Here is a 23,054-nt window from a genome sequence, read left to right on the forward strand (position 1 = left end):
GAAACGTACAAAAAAGCAACGGTATGCTATCACTCAGCAACGTTTGATATACCCATCTGAAGGACTTGATAAAATCCAAACATGGTCAGACTCTGTAAATTTGAAATAGTGTAAAGACATAAAATTATTTAAGTAGATAGATGCTTAAAGGATAACACAGGAGACAAAGAAGGGGAAATAATTTTTGTTTTAAAAAGAATTAGGGTTTTCTTTAAGGCGGATGCATAGACTAATTGTTTTACTCTTAAAACTTCTACAACAAATAATTGTTCAAAAAATAAAAAGGAAATAAAGGGAGAAAGAGGTATATGAATAAAAATTTAATAAAAAGATCTGGCCTGATTCTTAATAGTAGAGAACAATTCTTTTGATTCCTGGAGGAGGATACAAAATCACAGCTGGTACAGGATAAGAAACGATCACTGTAACAATTCTCTGACAGATTTGTCAAAATCAAAGTATTTTATAGAAGATATTGATTTGGTGAAAAGTTTAACTGAAAACTGAAAATGTATTGCTTTGATAAAATGTTAAAGTGTTTTGATAATAACACATTGTTTCTATTTTGCCCTTTCATTTTCTTGAGTATTTTATACATTGTAAAATGATGCATTTTTATAATACGTCAAGTTTAACAAAATATATGTCTCCGGTATCAGCTTTTCTGGGGACAAATATTCCGCTTTTCAAGTAGCTCTAGTCTCAATCCTTGCTGTGAAAATCACTTATGCTCTCATTTGCCTTGCTGCCAATTTAGCTATTCAGGTGATTTTTTTTTTCCTTTCACACTCTGCAATCTTAAAAACAAAACCAAAAATTGAAGTTTTCAAGTCCTCATATTGCTGATGAAAAAGATATAATTTACATTTTTTTCTCACTGTAGATACAGAAAGAGCAATAGAGTTCTTTTTGATTACACTCTTTGGATTCCATTTATTAAAATTGCAGTAGTGACATTTGGTTTTGAAACCACTCTCTAAATTTATCACTGCAAAAAATGCATAAGTCAGGCAGGTCTGCATGCTATAAATGGGAGTATTTGTTTATAAATTTTTGGAATGTAATGAGCAGAAAGATTGGGAATACTTTATTTCAAAGGAAAGAATAGGTCTTCTCATCATTCTTGATGTATTGACAAGGAGCACAGATGTTTTCAGTGTCCAGACATGATAAATAAAGGTTTTGAAAAATCTGCATCTGAATCACGAGTGTGCAATATTTGCAGTAAATTATAAAATGGAAAATCAAGGCAGATGTTAAAATGAACATAGATAGCATCCTCACTGTTAAACATTAATTAGCAATGCACAAATTTAAATGCTTTTGAAAAAGGGACATTCAGTCTGTTGTCTGGAAAAACATCGGTTTTAACAAATCACTCACAACTGGATGAAAAACAAGCATGAAAAATCTTTGGGTAATGAACCCTTACGGAAATGACACTGCTGACATGGTTCCATGTGCAAGGTATGAACCACGGTGGAGTGAATTATATACCTTGAATATCACCTACTGGCTTCTGTATACATTTTGTCTTCTCTAAGATTTGAGCTTTGCAAATTGTCTTCCAAGAGAGGGAAAAAAATGTTTTACTGTAGTTCTGCAGTTCCAGCTATACTTCTGCTGGGTTGATGGTTTCCTTCTTCTAGTATATATATATATGATGTAAGAACTGAGAACCTGGGTCACATTTTGTATCAGCAAATATATAATGAAAAAGAGGTTTCTTTTCCATAAAAGAAAATGCCTGTATTAAAAAAGAGATACCTGAAGTTATATTAGCAACTGCTGCAAGATGAATGTTCATTTGTATTGCTAAATCAAATGTTGATTTTTGTCTCAGGTGATCCGTAAAGGAGAAGTCAGTTGTTGTTGGACCTGCACGCCTTGTAAAGAGAATGAATATGTCTCTGATGAATACACATGCAAGGCCTGCCAGCTCGGCTCCTGGCCCAATGATGACCTTACAGGTAAATGAGTTGTGGCTGTGCTTATGTTGTCAGCGAAAATATTCATCTGCTAAGTTGAAAATTTAAGTGCCAGATGCAAATGACTATGAGGACTGCTTCAGTAAAACTGAACCTAGAGATAAAGCTGAAATTTGACCTAAGACTGGTATTTGTCATCTTGCCTCAACCTAATCCAGGAATCTTTGGCATAATTCAGCTGCTCTCCACAGACCTGAATTACTAGACCTAGAAAAAAACCTAGTCTTTGTTTTGGATTTAACCCTGACCTGATGCCAAACAGGCTGTGTAGATGTTGTCCTTCACCTAACAGATAGAAGAATTAAGTCCTGTCAGGCAAATAATTAAAGGAGGTCAAATTTTAGATACATTTATTTTTCTCCTGAACAGATGCAGAATAGTTGTGCAATATGTGTGTGTGTGTGTGTGTATATATTTTTTTTCATCTGAAAGGCTTTGAAATAGTCATTGTAATAAATCCCGACAAAAGCATGAGTGGTCCAAACACAGTAAGGTTTGCAATAGTCCTTTGTTCACCGGAGAGTCTGCTAAAATATAGGGCTTATGTTCTGCTTGCCATGGAGTAGATCCCTAGGCTACCCAGCTCTGATCATCTTAATGGAAAGTGTCTTTTTAATCAAGCCAGCTGCTTCATGTAACACACGTGCTGCTGCATTTTGCAAACTCTTCCTCTGCATTTAGACATGCATTTTATGCCTTCGTAGGGGCCAAAGCTGGTGTGCACACAAAAACAACCCCCGAACATGAGTGCCAAACAATGTTCCTTAGAAGACCTCGCCGTTGTTCCTTAGCCAGGCACAAACTTACCAGGCAGTATTTGGAAGCTGACCCCTCCTGAGGCCTCTATCAGCGCCGCCGATATGTGCGCTCCTGGTAATGGGATACCAGTCCTTGTAGCTTCACGGCCATTTAGTCCCCACCTAGCTCTCTAGTCACATAATGGCTACATCTGATCTTATTTAGCTTTGTATCAAAACCAGATTTTGAAAAGTCTATTCCCAGCTTATCCATACAATATATTGAGCTGTATTTTTTTATGATCATATTTACAGTCTCAAGTTTTGCAGCTTGTAAAGAAAATGCCTCTCAGTCTAGCCTTGTTTACAGCATAAGCTTTAGTAATAAATGTGAATTAAAAGTAAGGAGAGAGATTTTGTATTCTGGCAAGAAAAATTCCCTTCAGTTTTACAAAGCATCCACCAATCTCCTTGAAATGTCCTCGCATTTGATTCTGCAGCATCCTGCTAGATAAAGCCATGTCTTGGTTAATGTCAGCTCCACAAGGCTACATATATAAAAAGCTCATTGGAATATGTCTTCCTTGCAGTATCAGCTTCGGATGAGAGACCTGAGTCTGTGCCTCCCTGTAAATCAGCCGTGCACCTGAAAAGGTTTTCACTGTAGAGCAGTGCCTAACTGCTTGCCAGAGATCTGAACTTTGATGTAACCATTTTTAAAATCCTTTCTTGGCTAACACAACAAAATTTTGCTCCATCTTTCTGTTGCTCAGTGACCAGCACACATTTTGTGCCACAGACATCATTATGTAAAATGTGGAATGGAGGGATTTTGCTGGCAGAAAGGGTTTCATGTGTCCTTTCTTTTTTTTTTTTTTTTTTTTCCTCCCCAGCCATCTGTGGAATATCAGAATTGAGGGGGGAGGAGAGGGAAGGGGTGCAGTATGTGTAGGAAAACAAAGTTATTCTCGAAACAGAAAAAGCGCTTTGAGATCTGAAGGAAAAGTATAGAAAGTCCAAAGGGAATGGGGAAGACAAAGAGAAGGAAGAATTTCAGTTGATTAATTCAGTTACTGGAAGGTATACCATCTCCATCTACAAGTGGAATTGAAGCTAGAAAGACAATATTGTGTTGTCAGCTGCCAATACTGTACTTTCTCAAGAATTTCAGTCTCGTCTGTTGTGCATACCACATTCCCCAGGTACCAGGCTCCTCCTTAGACAAAAATCATTCTCTTTTTCCCTTTCCCAAATCTATCCATACCATCCTGGCTTGCACCCCAGGCCCACTTCTTCCTTCTGGTACAGTATTAAGATGCACCTTTTAATCTCACCTCCTTCTCCTGTGTGTTGTCTTATCGACACCCCTACATTAGAGCACCCCTTTATGCAGGAGTCAGTATGACTGAGCCATATTACGTTAGCGATGCGGCAGCAGAAGCTCAGAATTTTAGGTCCAGAAGTACGTGCCAACCCCTTCACTGTTCCTCAAAGCACTTCATTGCATGACAGTCACAGCGGAAGGAAGAGAAAGAGATGAAAGAAATAGATATGTTTTGACACAAAGAGATTTTCTTACCATGACTGGTCCAAACCCCAATGCAATGAATTTTTTGGTGGGCAGACAAGAACTGCCTTTTGCTTCTCCAGAAGACCCAAATCAATTTGAGGTCACAGCCTTCTGCGTTCAAAAAGAGTGGCTTGGGAAGCCCACGTAAGTCTTGTGCAGCCTCCCAGAGCTTTGGCAGTGGCTGCAAGAACATCTTGGCCCAGCGTTTGTTTAAGGAAGTTTTTGAGGTGGGAAAGAGACGATTATTCCCTTTTTATAAGATTTTGTGACAGCACGCAACAATGACAGAAACAAAGTTTTTCTAGTGACTTCAGAGACAAGAAGGAATGTAAATGATATTAATTTCAGTGACACCTGAATTGTCTTCAGGCTCTACTAACATTTTTCTCATTCCCTGTATACTTTAAATATGCTGGCTATTTTATGTTATTAATTGGATTCAGATGAAACTAGATGAAATATTTTAAAGGTCTTGAGAAGTTCTCTGCCATTCATGGGTAGGGCTGAACATCAGAAACATGTTTTTTTATTATAGTTACAAAAATGCTATCACCTGATAAGGCACAATAAACTTAGGATACTGACATCATCATCCTGTCTTCCTGTCAGAAAGTGCCAGATAAGAGCTGGAGAATCCAAATAATCCTTGAACGGAAAGGCTAAGTATAAACAACAACTTCTTTTCTCTTTTTTTAAGAAAGGTTTTGATGACACTGATGCTGTATCCCACACAAAGCACGCTCTTTTCAGAGCCCAGGCTTGTGCCAGTCTGGATTCCTAACTCAGAAGCAAATATGAATATTTCCCTCACCTGGAGGGCTGTTGCTCATCCTGTCACTAAGATCAGCAGCAAGTAGACAGTGCCCAGGAGTCACTTGTGTCTTGGCTTTGGGCACAGTTTGGGACAGCTGGCTGTCACGGCTCATGCGAACCACCAGCCAGGCCAAGGGCACTGGTGATGCCTGGACTCGGTGGGTCCCTGGAGGGGCTGATCATCCCCTCCTGCAATGTGTGGGTCTGGGCTGCGGCAGAAGCCATCGGCGTCCGAGGCAGTGGGCATGCTGGATCCTACCCACCTGAGTGGCAAAATCATGCATGTCTACACTTGAAATATTTTCAAACAGCAGCTCTTTGTTACCAGCAAACTGCTTTCTTGTATCATCACTCGTAATAAAGTTACAGCCATCAATAATTTTAGTAATTGTCTGACAGTTGTGACCATGAGGCAGAACAGAATCCAGCCTGTGCTGACATTGATTTTGCCACTGAAACATTATTAAAATCTTGCTTTTAACCATAATTTGTATAGCTGTAATTCAGGCAGAGGGTAGAAGGACACAATTTTTATGCGATTGCTTTTAGCATACACGTCAGCAGAGATAAAGTCAGATTTTCACACTGATTTTCTGTGCCCTGCCTTTTCTCTTTCCTTTTTTTTTTTTTTTTAATTCCAAATTGAACTTAATCATTTCTATAAGCCACTCTCACATCAGCCCCTTGGGGAAAAACATGAAGGTGAGTTAAGGGCTTAGGTGGTAATATTATAACTAGGATCTCTGGCTGTCATTATCTTCCCTTCCTCGTTGCTTGGTTTCCGGGCTTTTCTTCCTTTAGTTTTTTGTTCCAGGTAAGATGTTGCCTTCAGCTTCCAGTCCGTTCATACCGCAGGTCTCCAGCTCTATCCACTCAGCACTTCAAGCTCAAGTGAACTGGTTCAGGAACTCAGAGTTCATTGAGGAGCCCTTGGAGGCTCCTGGGCTCATTGGAGACTTGTCAAGAAGGCCAGCGGGATTTGCTTGTGATTGTGCCTTAGCTTAGGATAAGTTTGCCAAACACAACATATTCTGAAGAAAACATTTACAACTCAAGTAGCCAGAATTTTTTGGTGAAACTTAAATCAAAGCATCAAAGCTAACATAAGGATGGGCCCGTTTGCTACAATTCATCAGTTGTTCCAGTCCCTCTGCTCAGCTTCTTCATTTGTGTAATTAAGAAAAAAATTCCCATGTGGTCACAGAGTAACTTATATGTATTATCCTAAGATTCATGTCCTTGCCCTTTACTACAAGCACAACTAAATCAATATATTTGTATTGGCACTTAAGCTCTTGAGCTACAGATGCCCCAGCTGTCACAGTTTAAGATGTTACTGATCCCAATTCCTGGCCTGTGGAGGTGACAAAAAACAAAGTGCCCATTCCTCACCTGCCTCCACTGACTGTGCAAATCTACCTTTACCAGCAATTTTGTTAAATGTGCCAGTCTGGGAGCTGCAGCAGCTGCAGCAGCCAAGAAGGCAGTGCATGGTCATTTCTACATGCCCTGGTAGTGTGGGAGCTATGAAAGCTCCTGACCAAACTGGGCAGAGAACTGGTGATAATAATAGTTTAAATTACTGTCAGTAAAACCATCAGAATTTAATACTCACTTCAGTTGGTGCATATGTCATGAGAGGTCTGGGAGCTGATGTTCTCAGCTAGCATTTAGGAGAGGAGAGATTAATTTTTCTTCTTGCTTTGTCTGTTTGGACAAGAATGTTGGATTTTATCCAAAGTTTTCTCATCATTAAGAAACTTCCTTGCCAGCTTCAGTTGGATTTTGGTTCTGACTCCTACCTTCCTGCATCTTATCTCTCCACATGTGAAAACCCAAATAACTAATCAAGATTTCCCTTCTCCCATTCCTTGGAATTATGCATAGGAAGGCATTCAGAATCATTAATATAAAATATCAAACAGTGTGACATCAATATACTTTGAATAATGTGTGCTAAACCCTGTGTGGAGAGTCTCATTCAAAGCTGATATGTTGCTAGATTAGAGTGGTTTTAGCCTTGGTGTTTGGACTCCTGCTCTTTGAGAGGGTCTGTGAAAAATTATCAAGAAAACCAAGTCTTTTGCTGGGACGTTTAATACACTGTCCAGGATCCTATACCTCACTGGAAAATATTAGGCCTTTTGAAAACCACCATAATTTTCAACCAGTTTTCGTCTCCGTGTGCAGATTCATGAGCTTTAGCTCATGGTGCCCATTTAGTAGATGTCATTGAATTCCCTTCACATGATCAAATCCCCAGAAAACAGGGACTAATAATAGAGTTCTATTCCACCAGATGACTGTTCCACCAGACTGACCTACTTTTAAAGCAATATGAAAGACGGGCAAAAAGTTTACAGAGAGAGCACGGAGTGGATAAGTACAGGATACTAATGGAGTTATGGCAGTGGTCAAGCCTTCAAGTGCTCCCCTCTCCTCATCTATGGCACAATTTACTCAAGCCATTGACTATCAAAATATTTTTTCAAAACATAAGAATCTTCCCCCCAGCTGAAAATCCTTATACAACCTCATCTGTAATTTGCTGGGTTTTTTTTTTAATAGAATCAATGCACAGTGTATCCAGCTAATGCAATCTAGATACTCCCTTCAGACTCCCTTTTCCTTCCCTTCAGACTCCCTTTTCCTAGCATGTTAAAAATGACTAATTTTTATATCTGCTTGTCTTGCTATTCACATGTTATCTTTTAGTACCCTGTTCCCATTTGCTGTGTTTCTGGCCTCAGGAACATAGAGGCAGTTTTATGTCAATTTTACTGGGGCTCCAGTCCCAGAACCAGTGCACTCTTGAGCACGGAGTAGAACTCTACACCTGCTCCAAATTGGACTGGATCCTAACAGCCTTTCTACAAGCCAAAGATTGCCTCAGCACACTGCAGGGACCGAAAGACACGGCTGCTGGCTCTGTTCCACCAATAGTTTCTGAGCCAGCCAGGAAAGAAGGCTTTCCAGGTGCTTGGAGATGTTGATGAAGTGTAAGAGGTGGGCTGTGGGGCAGGATCTTGTCCAAATGACTATTGAATGTACACATATTTTGGGGATAGGAATGAAGTCTTGTGTTACACATTTTTTAGCATTTGCATTGGTCTAATCTTAGGCATCTACCTAACTAAAACACTCACAGTGCTATTTCCCCACATTTCTTTTACTCGAGCTAGTTGTCTCTTTCTGAAAAGCGCCATTGTCAGAAACCATCAGTTGCAAAGCTGTTTTACAAAAACCTCACCAATCATTGCTTTATGAAGAATATCCAGCACTTAAATCTTAATTGAGGCATTCTCCTTGTAAAGTATACCTAATGATGGAGAAAAAAAAAAGGGCCAGATTTTCAGCTATTTTCTCAGGAATTTTATTAAGAGAATGCAAAAGAGTAATAAAGCAAGAAAGGCATGAAATAGTCTGATACTGATGATAAATGCTTGGCTATGATTCACTTCTGTTGCAATGTTAGGAACCGCATAAAAGTCAGTCTTTCTATCACTGTCTGCATGTAAGGGTCAGGTGACAGATAAAGACCCTTTTTCTCCAAATTTCCTGTTCAGGACTCTGTAGCAGTATTAAAAGCTAGTAACAAATTGTTTCCAAAATACATTTATTGAATTTTGGTAAAATTGGAAATGGATTTGAAGGTCACTTAGTCATAAAATTTCCCAGCGCAGAACCCACATGGGGGATGTCTGCACACACCAAAGCATATGCTTGCTGGTTTTGACCTGCTTTTCCACCACTTTTTCCAGTATAATATGTTGGTTTTAATAGTGTTATTGCTGTGCTTTATTAGTCTTGATGAAGTCAGAATGAAATCCCATATCTCCTTCACGCTGAATAAGTAAACCCTTTACAACCAGAAGGAGTCAAATAGGTATCTTCAATTAATGCTAATGAGAGTGTTTCATAAAAATCTAAATGCCTTTGTTACGTTGAGACATGGCAATAACTTTATTATCTCAACAGAAAGCTTTTCACACCAAAGCAGTTAAAATTTGAATGGAAAATTAACATGCACTTAGTAACCAAGAGCAAAATTCTGTTACACTAGAGTGACTGTAAATTCATGTATTTTAACGGCACTAATGTGAAAGATGAGGTGCCTCTAATGCTTCGAGCACTTCCGCAAGACTACAGAACTGTCTGCCTGGTATCTTTGCCACACAATCTATTGATTATACTGCCATATTTTAGGTAATTATATTTTGATAACATTCACTGTAGAAAAGTGTAGAATACTTTTTTTTTTTTCCTAGGAGGAGAAAGGAGTTAGGACTAATATTAACAATATTAACTAATATTATTTCCATGGAATGATTTTTACCATTAAGAATGTCAGTGATATTGACAGCTTTGGGGGGGGGGGGGGGGAAGCAGTAAGATCTACTGAAAGTAGAGGAAAAGGCAAGCATAGACCTTGCATGTACAAATTCCCAAATTATAGCCCCGATGTCACTGAGGTTCCAGCCTCCCTAATTAATTTGGATTGCCTGGCTTTCAGATGCCCATGAGACAGTGTCTTGTCTGGATTACCCCTACTGCTGAAAACACGAATATGCCCATCGCCCCACCCCCATGGGGTGAAGTCACTTGCCACTGCTCACCCAGGGTCAGGCTGACCAGCCCAAGCCAAAAATCTAGACCTAGGCAAGAGTCAACAAGCTGCTTCTGACAGTGTTCAATTATAAGGTCACTTAGATTTTGAAATCAAAGGTAGCCGAGCTACATAAAAGTGCATGGGAAAGAAAAGCCTTTGGCTGCACTCCCTCCTCCCCGTCACCTCCTTTCAGCAGGTCCTGCCCTGACTGGCAGGGCTTGTGTCTCCTTTTGCCAAAAAGTTGCATGCCAGAGTGGCAAGGTCTTCCACCCCTTCCTCCCTTTGGCTTCCAGCAGTACCCATGCTTTACAGTGCACATAGGGAGGAAGGATGGAGGAAGGATGCCAGCAACAGGTTTTCTGCCAACATTTACTCATGTCTGTTGCTTTGTCGTTCCACGACACTTGTACAAAAAACGGCCTTACTAAAACCAATACCTAAACTGAAAACAAGCATCCTTATAAGGGGGTGCACAGTTTTAATTCAGCTTTGACACTAATTTATTGGCATAGTTTGATTTCATGAGTTAGATGAGGCTTTAATTCCCCAGACGTCTCAAAAATTGAATGAATGATTAAGTGAGGAGAATAGGCCATCCTAAATTGCATATCATCTGCAATTCTGACTCCAGAAAAGTATTTGTTAGACTAAAGATAACATTCCTAAGAAAGAAAGACTCTTTTTTCATGCCAACTAGCAATTGTAAAATTTCTGCCCACAATCGTGAAATAAATACCAATATTTTCCATAGTATATAATGCAATTAATAGGATTGACATCTGGTCCTTGAAGTGCACGTAGTATACAGACAGCTATGGAGCATTTTGCACCAAAATAACGTCACTTGATTGTGAAATTTATTTATGAATTATTATATTTAAAATAATTTAAAATGAAAATCCCATAGTGATGAGACATGGCTTATCTCAATCAGTTTGGCCATTTTTTGCAGTCATCATCTTAGACTACAAATAGATGAGCCATATTACTGAAATAAACTGTAACTGAAAAATATTTATTGTGCCATTATGTCAACATCATCTTAGCCTGCATCCATGATAATGGCACATTCCTGCAAGAGAAAAAAAGAGAAATATCAGGAGTAATTTTAACTGTATCATTAAAGAATATCACTCTTACATATTTTAATTTACTTTTTTTTTTTCTATCTCTCTTTCTGTAGGCTGCGATCTCATCCCAGTCCAGTATCTCAGATGGGGTGATCCTGAACCAATTGCAGCAGTTGTTTTTGCATGCCTAGGTCTGCTGGCCACCTTGTTTGTTACAGCTATATTCATAATGTACCGTGATACTCCAGTGGTCAAATCATCCAGCCGAGAACTCTGCTACATCATTCTAGCTGGCATCTGCTTGGGCTACTTGTGCACTTTCTGTCTCATCGCAAAACCTCAACAGATTTACTGTTACCTTCAACGAATTGGCATTGGTCTCTCCCCAGCTATGAGTTACTCTGCTCTAGTAACTAAAACCAACCGCATTGCAAGAATCCTGGCTGGCAGCAAGAAGAAAATTTGTACAAAGAAACCTAGGTTCATGAGTGCCTGTGCCCAACTGGTTATTGCATTTATCTTGATATGTATCCAATTAGGCATAATTGTTGCTCTCTTTATAATGGAGCCACCAGATATAATGCATGATTACCCAAGCATCCGAGAGGTCTACCTGATTTGTAACACCACCAACCTAGGTGTTGTAACTCCCCTTGGATATAATGGATTATTAATTTTGAGTTGCACCTTTTATGCATTTAAGACAAGAAATGTCCCCGCTAATTTCAATGAAGCAAAGTATATTGCCTTTACAATGTATACCACCTGCATCATTTGGCTGGCTTTTGTGCCAATCTATTTCGGAAGCAACTACAAGATAATCACCATGTGTTTCTCAGTGAGCCTGAGCGCCACGGTGGCCCTTGGCTGTATGTTTGTGCCCAAGGTCTATATCATCCTTGCTAAGCCAGAAAGGAACGTACGGAGCGCGTTCACCACATCGACTGTGGTCCGCATGCACGTAGGGGATGGAAAATCATCTTCGGCTGCAAGCCGCTCAAGCAGCCTGGTGAACCTGTGGAAAAGAAGGGGATCATCTGGTGAAACCCTTAGGTAAAGTTTGCTAATATATGAGTGTGGGGAAGCAAGTGTGATCTTCTGAGACTTAAATAATAGTACCAATAGTGAAAGGACAAAGGGAAGTATATTAATTTCCTTCACCTCTTCATTGGGACATGATCAAGTCTGCTCTGTAGCAGTTTCAGGTGAAGGCTGGTTTAGTCGAAAGGCTGTGCAAAAACAGAGCATAGAGTGATAAGCAAACAGGGCTGGAAGCACCGGCTGTGCCATTTGTACACTTGTAGGGAGGGAAACAAGATCTTAGGAGAAAAAAAAAAAAGAACAAGAAATATAACTAATTGCCTTGTCCTCAATGCACTCATTTGAAATCTCTTTTCCTTGAATGAATTTCATAGCCACTGTGTTTGCCTCTAGCCACAGCAGTAAGTCAACAGGGTTGTTGCTAATGCTACAAGGTGGAGCAGTCAAAACAAGTAGCATCGTAAGCAGCCATTCTCAGGCCTCCAAGGATTCGTTTCATGTGACTCTTTTCTCCCCTATTCTCTTGATTTTCCTTTCTTGTATTATCTCTTCCTACCTTCTTTCTTTTTATCCTTATCTATCTTCTCTTCTTTACCTTTCTCTGATACCTTTTTCTATATTCATCCTCCTAACTCCATCGAATCCAGCTGTTCTCAGCCTCCATTCTTGACACCCTTCCTGACATTGACTAGATATTCCCTTGCCAGATACTTCTTTGTTTCTTCCCAAGGAAGAGTTTGAATTTGGTGGTCATGAAGACAACATGTATATTCAGGACAGAAAAATTACATTAAACGGATGTTGAAGAGAAAGGAGACCTCTGGAGTGGAGATACTGTCCTGCTTCAGAGACAGAATGCCAATGGGCGCACCTAGCCCAGTGGCTTACTTTCTTCTTACAATCCCTTTCACTTATGATGCAGGTTGTTATGGGGATGATTTGGGGTTGTTTAATTGCTTGTATAAACAAAGAATTCTGTCTATACGAAAGTACAGAGAAACAGTTTTGTCTTTTCTCAGCTATGTATGTCTGGACTGGAAGTGAAAGGTAGCTAGATTTCCTTCCTCACTGAAACACACATGGATTTTAGGGTTGATAATATGAATATTTTTAGACATGGCAATGGTGGCAACTGGAGCTGACATGGAACAAGGGGGGATTATACCTCAATTTTTTTATGAACCACGATTTATATCCAGAGGAGGATTTCATCAGTAATAACTTCAGGATGAGAGCACAGATTATGCCAAAATGATGATATGACTTTGTCACATTATTACTAATGCTTCTCTTTCAGAGATCTTTAATTGGTACAGAAATGACTAGTTTGTTACAAATATTTTATAGGTATGATCTGTAAGCAATGTTTTTTCCAGTCAATTTCCAGATGCAGGGCAGAATGATGTTCTAAAATGATGAATTCTTTGTCAGTTTAAGTGATGGCTACCTGAAATGTCCCTTTTACATCCTCTGCCTGTACACCTGAGCTGACCTGAGATGTTGAGCTTAGAAGCTCTCTGGCTATTTCTGAGCTGGCTAACACAGGCATTCTTCACGTGTCCTCTATAAAGGAACATTCTTCCTCTTTGGAATCATTGTTATTTTGCCTCACTTTTTCTGCAGATCTTATCTGTCATCCTGTGACCTTTTACCTGGACAAGATGAAGTTATAGATGATGGGAAGGAAAGATTTGTTTGGAGGGACTCATTTGTTTAGGCCCAGTTTTGGTAGATATTTCTCTAAAATCTTGTGTTCTGAAGAGTAAGGAGTGTACTCTGCTATTAAATATCCTAAAATACAAAGTGTATTTTCTTCTTTGTGAGGACTCTATTTCCATTTCTGTATATGCCTCAATGTGTAGGTAACACCTGCAGTCAAGACAGGTATTAGTAAAACATAATGGATTATCATCAACATTGATGTCTTTTTAAATAGCACTGTCTTGGAAATGCGTTCAGCCCTGAAGAGCATTCAGAGTGCCAGATGCATGTGTGTAGGAATGAAGAGACAGCACAAAGTTGATATATTGGCATATTTACCTAGATATAAAGAGCTAAAGCATTTAATCTGAAACTTGGGGAAAGGCTTTCATGCCATCAACAGTGTTCATCAGCACTTATAACCAGAACAGAGAAGAGACTCCTAAATACATGTGTCTAAATTTGTTTAAACTGTGATGGCACCAGTGAGTTTAGCAGCTCTGAACCAGTGTATTCTGCCTGACAGGTCCAGGAATCCAAGAGCAAATTGATCCCATCAGTTGTAAGGAATTCTCTTCAATTGGTTGCATGGAAGAAAACAAGGCAGAGCCTTAAAATGTACTGAGTAAATTTAGAGTGCTGCTCAGGAGTTCACCTATGTCTGATATCATCTCCAAGAGAGCATAGAAAGCCATTTCAGCTTTAATTCTACTCACTGTAGCTGATGAGCAAATAGAGTATGACCATTTTACTTAATATTCAAGCATTTCTTAAAAAGAAATATTGGTGCACAAAATAACATGTTTCAGGGAATTATTCAGTACTAGGTTCAAAGGCTTGTTTGGATAGTTATTCAAGTAAACACTGAAATACTCGGATTCAAAGGAAATATTCACTAGAGCTACATGACATTATTTAAATAGCACGGAAGGGGGTTATTTAAAAGAGAGTGAGTCATTGTTGAATTTTAAAGAAACATGCTATTTAAGTCACCAGTGCATAGAGGGGCCCCTATCATTAACATTTTGCTTCTTGACACTAATTTATAGCACAGTGTAATACTGCATCAAATCATTGTCAAACAGATAATGCCAAGGCTCCATTCAGAGCTTTCACATCAGCTGCAAAATGACAGATAACAAGACTGCTCTTGCCTAAATAAAGCAATGCATCTGTTAGAGTCCTAAATGACTTTTTGCATGAGGTGCTCTTCAATTAAGAAAGCTCAGCACACTGTGGCTGTGTGCTGGAATGAATCTTCACATACTCAAATATGTAGAGGGAGAGAGTAAGGTTATTCGTTACCCAGTGAAATGAAAACCATTTTATGTAGGCTATTGTGATTCAGCAGTACTCGCCAAAATGTACTCAAGGCTCATTTACAAGTAAGGCTATCAAATCAGGCGTGAATAGAAGCAGCTCCACAAAGTAGCGTGAAGAACACCATGTAGCTGCAGTCAAAGCCTCACAACCTGTGTAAAGGGGCTTCTGGACCTTGTGCTTCCTGTAATCTTACCAGGTAATTTTGTAGGGACTAGGAAGGCCATAAATTAGTTGAGCAAAAACTTATCTTACCTTGACATCCGAGGAACTGGTAGCACATATGCCCCTTTGGAAGAATCTGAAATACAGGGTTGATGTATCCTTTCTTCATTCTCCAGTAACTCTGTGCCCAGGTAAGATAAGGCCCATATATTTCTGCTACAAAAGCTGCAGTTAAGATATCTCTAGCTAGGACTGTATACAAAAAGGTCTATACAAAAGTCATGTTAGCTTGGCCAGAGGAATAGAACAGATGTTCCAATGTTTCTTTTATGCTTCTAATATCTTAGCCCTGGATTGCACTGAGTAATTTAGCCAACTGTAGGTGTTACCTGTTCAGGGCCATGTCTTTAAATGGGCAAAACCACATATGTTCCATACACCAAGCTTACATATACTGACATGCACATCTCCCTCCACATATGGACAGGCAAGTTTGCTTTCCTTTAAGGTAGGCAGTTATCTGTTCCAAGCTCACAGAAAGGTCTTAAAAACACCTCCCTAAACACTCTGCCTCTCTCACACATATGTACTAAAAAGTCTCTCAAATCCTGACAGAATTCTTCTCTCTGCTCTTTAAGTTGTTCCAGTCTTCACAGTGTAGCCCAAGTTCCTCCCGTCTTGTTCTCCCACAGCCTATAGTGCCGTAGTGGTTCCTGTCCTTAGCTGCTTCTTTCAAAGCAGGTAGGGTCAGAAAACACCATTGCCATCCTAAGTTTTTTTACTGGTGGTTGGTCTTATTCCCTGTGATGATGTAGGCAAGATTCCTGCATTTCTTCTACTGCATTCTCAAAAGACAGAAGATGTTAGGCACCCAGTTCAAACCAAAAGCACTCTCCTGAAATGAAACAAGACTGATATTGTCATCTTCCAAATGAGTTAGAATCACTGAAAGTGATGATTCATCTAAGCAAAAAGGCTGAGCAGCACTTTAACTCTGATATCTAAGCATGCAGGATCACTCTCCAGGAGACAATAATCACCAGAAACAGCCAGATAAAGTTCCAGATACGCTGGGTGTTTGTGGCACTGTGCGTATTTCCTCCATCCAGGTGTGAGTAGCATAATATTAGACAACAGAAAAGGGATGCAGATCAATTTCTGCATCTTATCCAAAGAAGCTTATCCACAGCAACATGCAGATCTCTGAGATTAAAGTTTAATAGCCAAGTGCAGCAGTGATGTTTAGTTCCACCTGGACTTACTATCATTACTGGTCCATTATGCACTATTTCATAAATGATTAAGCATAAATTGTGGTTGTCAAAGTTAATTACCTACTCATTTGTTAATGTATGATCTTACCCTCTTAATAAGTTTGTCCGCTGCTGTGTGATTGCTTGCTGAACTGGGCATTGCTCTACATATCTCTGCAGAGCCGCTTGCTGTAGCGAGCCCACCCTCACCAGCCCATGCTCTCCTTCCCCTGAAGGACACAGGGGCAGAGCAGGCTCAGATGAACCACTAGAATTTTTAGGGTCTTCTATAAAATTTTTTCCTATGATTTAGATAAAGGTGCTCTCACCTCCCCTTAAGAGCCACGTGCCATTTGAGGGCACTTCTCCCTCTCTTAAGCACCATGTGGGCACAGCAATAGCAGCCTGAGGGTCCAAGTGCCTGCCTAGAGCAGGTGGCAGAGAAAGCGTTCAGGTGGTCAGGCTCACGTGCTGTTGAACAGCCATTCCCTGTCTCCTGCGGGGAAAAAATGGTGAGCAAGATGGATTTTTTCCAGTGGGCTGGATTCAGCCCCTGGACCACTGGCTGGTTCTAATTATTGTTTATATCAGAATGTCCCTAACTGTGTCATATTGAAAAATATTGAAAACAGGTGTCTACCATCACACCGTGTGCTCTGTTTTCTGCAAGGAGCAGCTGGCTTTTTTGACTATCGTGTCTCGCTCTCTTTTTCTCTCTTATGTCTGACTATATCTGTTTCGTTACAGTTCAAATAAGAGCTATTTTGATGGACTAAATAAGAAAAATAGCCTTGGATCAGCCTAGAAGCTGCCCTTCATGGTTTAATAATATTGCAGTCAAAATCATACATCATATATGTCATATCTCAGCATCAAATTTTTAAAATGACCTTTCAAAAGCCTGGATTGAAATTTTTCAAAAAAATACTTTTTCACAGGAAATTTTTCAACATTATTATTCTGAATCTGACCAAAATCCATTCAAAGCATTGACAGAAAAAGTGAACTAAAAATTTTAGGCATGAACTAACTTGAGAAATCCTAGCTGTTGCAGCAACATTTGAAGGGTCTAAGTACTGTTATATTGTATTATTAGGAAAGCCCAGAGAAATCACTGAGTTTCTAGCCAAATGGGAATCCTGCATCTTGGAATAAACCTTTGGTACTATAACATGTACAGATCCAAGGGGCTCTAAGATACAGTCCATGCAAGCAATATTAGAGCAATCCATATTGTCCAGATGTCAAATTTTGACTGGTTGAAGGCCACATCCGTGAATAGTTGGACAGATTTGGAGCCCCAGCCATCAAGCTATGATCAAATGCTTTTTAGAATATATGTGTGTGTGTGTGTGTGTGTGTATGGGCATGATGATTTCACAGATAAATGTAAGAGTCAAATTCCTGTATCTCAGGGAGATGAGCTGCCTGAGAGATGGAAACAGGGCTGCTATTTGGCATGGAGCTTTCAGTGGTGCAAAGAAAGCAAGGTTATGCCAGGAAGTTTACCAGCCTGAGTTGGCAGAGTATGAGAAAACTAGGGGATTTTTGTTGAAAGTTGAAGCTGACTGGCATTCCTCATAAGTATGCCCATTGAGAAGGATATCGATTGTGAGCTTCTGCTGCAGCATATTCTATTGGGACACAGTTTTACAATACCGGTGCCAATTTTGTGTTCATTTATATGCAGTGTGAACAATTTCTTTGACAAATATTGAATGATGATAAAAGAATGCTACGCTTTTCCTCCAAACTCATTTGAAAAAATTCTTGCTTAACAAATTTTGTCAGGGAATGGGTTATAGGTTCATACTCACAATTTTTACGGCTAAAGGGCTGAGAAAGTCTTGGTCATCAGTGTGGCCATCAGGGCACACTAAGACTAACACTTCATCATGTCCTTTGGCCAGCAAAACAAAGGAAAACACAACATTCCCCTTCCACAGAATAACAGCCACAGACCTCATATAAATAACTGGTTCTGCAGTTTTTGCAGCTAGCTGCAGTGTTTTTCATATACAAATGTGAAGTAATATATATGAGGTGGTAACTCAGCTACATTGAGCTCAGATTTGGGGACTGGTACGTCACCTCTCATACTGAGTCACATCAGCCTGTCACTTATGCCAGCGTGACTGCTCTCCTACAGAAGACTATTGAAGCCATTCTATTTTGTATAGAATACACACTGATTGCAAAAGGCACAGTGTTATTTTCTACCCCAGTGAGTAGAGCAATGTCCTCCCACGCCAGACTGGCAGAGAAGAGATTCCAGCCTGGGTCTCTTTTATCCGGCATGAGTGTCCCATCCACCAGGCTTTCGTCTTGCACTTAGAGATTTTTACAGTTCTGATTTTATCTCACTGAAAAGAAATGGAGACACTTTTTGAAGTCCTGAAATTATATAGAGCAGGCAAATAATTTCTTGATGGCTTTTAGTCACTTCAGTCCACTCTTGTATGTATGGAGAACCAACCAGGAGATTACTGAAGAATGTGAATCAGGACAACTAAAACTTAAGCAGTTACATTATGGAAATGACCTGCAACATCCTTGAACTGTAGCAAGGATCAGCTTTTATCCAGTGCTTATCTCAATGTAATAAATCCCAGTGGAAGCTGAAAAGTGAATGTGCTGTCTAAAACAGGAAGCACAGGATAATACTGTGAGGCAAAGGATGGTGATGAGAATTTACACGTGAAAAAAAGTTAATTTCTACAGATGCAGTTTAAAGGGAACATGAACTGCAAATATAAATTGCACAACAGTGATTAGACAACTTTGAACTATGGGATGACTAATGCAGTAGAGGGAAGGAGCAACTCTCTTACATGATGTAATGTCATCAGAGTAGGTGAAAATTTACCTGGATTGAAGGTCTGGCTCAAAGGTGATTGTTGTTTTTTCCAAAAATGAAACCTGGCAATAATAATACACAATGTTATTTGTTTGCTTCCTAACCTCTCTAGAAAAGAATTTTGATGCATGCAGGAGAAAATCTTCGATTCTTCAGAGGAAGTCATTATCCTTTTGACTGATTAGTCTGCATTTATTAACAAATCAGTTCCCAAATGGATCATTCTGAGCTATTTTAATCTAATATGCTACAAAAATTTAGATTGCAACATTACTGAATGGTTTGAGTCCTTCATTTTTCCCTAGATAATTTACTCCAGGTGTCTTTTTGGACAAGCTTGATACCGTGATTAATTAAACTTCAAATATTGTGAAATGACTGAGAAATATTTTATGAAACTCAGTGAAAGGTATTAGGTTGGAAAGATTTTGATGAATTGCTACTAAAACATTCCATCTGTATAATGAATTGATATTCTTGAATGCCCTGATTACAATGAATTTAAATTTGTGTGCCGTGCTAGTGTCATTGCTTTGAGTTTTTTCCTCTCAACCTAAATTTAATTAAAGTATTGATTGATTGATATAAATTGGTTGGCTGCATTAACTGAGCACATATATTAAGCCCTAATTTTTTGAATTATTTATATTATTAAGACAACATCCCCATCATTTTGAATCAACTATCATAGCAGAACTCTGCAAATTAAATTACAATGTCAACAATTTACTGCCTACTCTTACATAAAGGTGCTCTAGCTAGCAAAATGCAATCTTGCTTTTGTACTACAAAGAAGAAAGGGAAGAAATAGTGAAGATGGGACCTGATAGTTTGTTTATTTTTTCTCTATACAGGGAGAGGGACATGAGGAGAGAGTATGCTATTTTTAACAGTAACTTTTTATCTTGTTTTTTTTCTTCTTCAAACCTGTCTCCTGAATTTCTAGTGAAAAATAAATGACATTGTCTACTTTAACAGCATTGACTTTATTAGTCATGCTGAAGAGCACCCAGACAGGTCATGCAGACTGTCTCATGTCCATTCTTCATGCAAGATGTAGATCCTGTTGCAAACTACCCTCTGGTCTGAGCATAGGTTTTTCTACTCAAGGAATTTTTGGTTCTTTCTAGAGCAATTTTTTTATATGAACCACTAATGTATTTAAGGTGAACAACCAGAAGACTAGGACACTGATCCTCCTTCCGAGGTCCAAACAATAGACAAGGCAGTCTGCCACTATGGAAACCCCTGTCTGGATTAAAAAACAATGGTGCTTCTACTTGAATACTGGAAGCTGGTGCAGTCTGGTAGAAGAGGTGGTGACTGAAGTTTTTCTCAGCTGAGAGAAATCAACTGTATCTGTTTACAGATTTTTTTAATAACTGTGATTGAAATTCAAGCCGTATGTCCAGTAAACTATAAAAGAAGACAACCCTTTTACTTTGCTGTAGTTTTGATTATAGGATTATATATTGTAGCGACTACTGAGTATGTTGCCAGTCAATGGCTTATAACACAAACATAACTTGACAAAAAAAAAGCCATTTTACAGTCCATGATCCAATAATAAAGTTGCAAAAAAAGTAAAGGTGAAAAATCTAATAAACAAGCAGCAAATATTCAAAATATTAGAAAAGGGGTAGAATTAATATACTAAACATACAGGATAGCATAAAATATTTAAGTAATAAAAATCATCAGAAAAGAGAAACTTCCTCCTTACCAAAAAAAAAAAAAAATCTTTAAATATTGATCTTCCTTTTCATGATTTTTCTAGCTGTAAATCTTATCGGATTCCAAACATCAAAAGAAATTGGAAATGTCATGCTAAGCTCAAATACAAGTTAGGGTGTTGTGGAAAGGGACATCCATTTATTCATTTCACAAGGACTGGGAAGTTTCTAGCATTTTCATTACTTCAGAGTAAATAAAATGTAGCTTTCCTTTTCAACATAATGACTGAAGTAATGAATAAAGTAATGAGACCTTCCTATGGCATCTGTATTTATAAATACCCAGAGAGGAGAGGACAGAAATTCAACATATTGAATAGACCAGGTAGAATAACACAAAACACTGCTGTACAGAAATCCTATACAGTGTTTTGTCCAAGATCCTAGAAAAACCCCTTCCAGAAGGAGGTAAACAAACATATTGGTAATATTCTGCTTTTGGTCTATTCTTCCCCTGAATCAGTGTTATGTTTTGTCTATCATTCCATCAAGAAAAGTAATTTTAATTCACCAGCTGCAATTACATATGATTGCTTAATTAGAACAAGCCAAAAAAAAAAAGGGGGGGATTATGCTGCTCTTGAAAAAAGAATTAAATTGTGCATTTGGCTTTAAAGTAATTTTGTTTGCTGAAATGATGTTATTAAGCAAACAATTTTTATATTCTGATTTTAAAAAAAAGCAAAAAGAAGAAAGTGCCATGCTTAATAACATATAATTTATTTTAGCTATTTTATAAATGGGAAAACATCACACAATAAGCTGAGGCCCCTTTTAAATTAGTGCAGTGTGGTGCACTATCCAGATAGCACAACCAACCCTGCAGAAATGATTTTCAAGGACACAATATGTTTGGAGCTCAAAGTAGCTCATACAGTAACAATGCTAAATATTTTACATAGTTCATTCTTCAGCCATTTAAAACTAGGCAGAAATCTTAATTCATATGTTCTCTTCTCTAGTCTAAAGGTCAGCCCTAACTCTGCTGCTATGAAAATGCAGGATCTTCACCATTGCTCAATATCAAGACCAAATAATATTGCAGGTGAAAAATACTGCTTGTACATTAGATCTAGCAATTAAAATACATAACATGGCCTGGAAAGGTGGATAGGTTTGTGACACTCAACATCCTCTTCTGGGCATAAGCAGATTGAAGAGACTCATGGAAAGTGACAGAAAACAAAGAGACAATGTCTCATCAGTACACTATTAAAGTTATCAAATCCCCAGGTTATTGATACGATAGGCCAGTTAGACTCTTTGTTGCATGATGCTGAGAGATTAGGGATCTAAAGCAAGTTTCTGCTCTATAAAACGGCACACTCTGTATGTGCAGGAAGCATTTACAGGAATGGAGTAATATGATGATTATTCAAGACAGTCAAACTTCCATAATGTATGTATAGACAGCTTAAGATATTTTCATACTGTATTTCAGTTTATTTTATTTTAGCCTAATCTGAAAGCAGAGGTGGACGGTTTTCCTCTCCTCTCCTCTCCTCTGCTCTCCTATGTATATTAAACTCACTTTTCAGGACTCTCAGAAGGTCTTGCTTCGGTTTCATTCCAAAACAGGCAAAATCAGAGTATGTGTTGAAATAATATACATTACCTGCTTTGATTATTGCTAAGTGTGGGGAAAGCTTGATTCAGAAAGTTTTAGATATCTAATGCCATCTCGGACCAAAAATCAGAACTCCGTTAATTAACAAGGCCCTTAGGCACTGCAACGCTGAACTTAAGTCCCCCGGGCAGGATTAGCTCTTGCCCTCCAAGCAGATTTGGCTCTAAATCCTCTCTCCTCTTAACGCTTCATGTGGAAATTTCACCCCCTCCATCCTCGCAAGGTAAAATTTCATAAAGATGTTATTCCTGCTTTGAACTAGAAAAAAATGTTGATCAGAGCTACTCTCTTCCTCTGTGTCTGAACAGTGCCAATTGCTCTTTTGATGTTCACTAAAAAACAAAATTTCTGCATGGCAGTATAACACTGTATTTGAAATATGGACTGATAACAGTTCTCCATCTCCCACACAACAAATTTGCTTTGCTTTGAATGGCATCGACAACTGACTAAATCCTTCGTTCAGGCAAGGAACTCCCGAGACTAGTGATGGGGATAATCTGGGATTCTGGAAACACTCCAGGTTGAGTGGAGATGCAGACTGCTCTTTTTTTTAACAAGGAGATGCAT

General features: G+C 38.9%; 1 protein-coding gene across 3 annotated transcripts in view; it reads left to right on the top strand.

The window, feature by feature from the left end:
• The window catches only part of GRM5 (glutamate metabotropic receptor 5), a 281,955-nt gene that overhangs the window by 236,813 nt on the left and 22,088 nt on the right, over positions 1-23,054 (top strand). For all 3 annotated transcript variants that reach the window (XM_026109169.2, XM_026109170.2, XM_026109171.2), the window contains exons 7-8: positions 1,844-1,970; positions 10,901-11,840. In XM_026109169.2, coding sequence (XP_025964954.2) covers positions 1,844-1,970; positions 10,901-11,840 — 1,067 coding nt within the window. The remainder of the gene's footprint in view (positions 1-1,843; positions 1,971-10,900; positions 11,841-23,054) is intronic.

Source organism: Dromaius novaehollandiae, chromosome 1 (assembly GCF_036370855.1).
Source record: "Dromaius novaehollandiae isolate bDroNov1 chromosome 1, bDroNov1.hap1, whole genome shotgun sequence".
NCBI lineage: Eukaryota > Metazoa > Chordata > Aves > Casuariiformes > Dromaiidae > Dromaius > Dromaius novaehollandiae.